At 35.4% G+C, this 1,135-nt stretch overlaps 1 protein-coding gene across 1 annotated transcript in view; it reads left to right on the top strand.

Annotated features, from left to right (window-relative positions):
- Window positions 1-326: 326 nt before the first annotated feature.
- LOC131881966 (uncharacterized) overlaps window positions 327-1,135 on the top strand; it is a gene marked incomplete at its 5' end in the record, with an annotated part of 6,302 nt that continues 5,493 nt past the window's right edge. Inside the window, 1 exon segment of the mRNA XM_059228965.1 lies at window positions 327-469. Within this exon segment, the coding sequence (XP_059084948.1) occupies window positions 327-469 (143 nt within the window).

Raw genomic sequence — 1,135 nt, forward strand, 5'->3', positions numbered from 1 at the left:
AAACTCTTTTTCAATTTCGAAATCTTTTATTTTCTTCCTTTATCTTAAAATAGTTACACCTTTTTATTATCAGGCTTTTATTTAGAACCCTCTAACTACGTTCAAGGGCTGGCAAGATCCGTCTATTCCATTTCGTTGGTGGATCACATAATATTTGCAAAAATAAAATAACGTTTCTTTTGAACTGCCAGGCATTGCATCCCCAAAAGTTGGAAGGCTGATTGCATTTTTAAGGACAGCTTCTTTCATTGATCGGATTACTTTTCCGCTTTATCTGCTCAACGTTTGGGTTATTAATCATCGCATATTCTTTGAACCAATTCCAGATTCGGCGTCTGCTGTGTGTTCTTGATATCTAACTCGGGGGCAACTGTGGCTCAAAACTGCAGCTATTTGCGAAATCCCGGCTTTCCCAATGCTTATACGGAAACCTCTCAAGTCTCCTACACAATTCAAAAGTGCGACAGAAGTAAGTTCTTCACAAGCAAATAAACCTTACGTTTCTTGCACAAAAGTATAATTAGTAGGGGTCGGAAAAGTACTTCAAAAAGGGTAAAATGTACGATTTTGGCCAAAATGGGTCAAAACAAAGTTTTTCAAGAATAAACAGGCTTATCTCATTTTCCTTTTTTTCATGTGTGGTGAGCATTACTCACCAAAACGCCTTAACATGAAAATCGATAAGATCGAGCGATATACAAGGGGTTTAGAGTTTTGGCCAAAATGTGTCAAAACGATTTTTTTCACGAATTTTAACCATAAAATACCCTAAAACTCAGAATTGTGGGTGAAATAGAAGGTTTTGGTCACCGTTTGACCCTATTTAGAAGAGTTGCATTCTAAATGATAGCTTTTGAATGCTACTTTTCTATAAATAAATTGAAGGACGAAAACATATAAATTCATCCAAAGCTATTTCTTGTTTTTGTTTCCATTTCCTTAGTGTTCTTAGTTCTCTAAAAGAATTAATGCATTGATTGGGATAAGTAGTTTGTATCCAATGTAGGTTTCTCATACAATGATGGTATTCCGTTTTTTAAAACATTCATCCAGTTTGCTCTGGATCATGAATTCATAATCCTTCAAAATATGAGGCTCACGTGGAAGTCATAGATGTGAAGCAGCTTTGAAATTC

Source organism: Tigriopus californicus, chromosome 6 (genome assembly GCF_007210705.1).
Source record: "Tigriopus californicus strain San Diego chromosome 6, Tcal_SD_v2.1, whole genome shotgun sequence".
In the NCBI taxonomy this organism is placed as follows: domain Eukaryota; kingdom Metazoa; phylum Arthropoda; class Copepoda; order Harpacticoida; family Harpacticidae; genus Tigriopus; species Tigriopus californicus.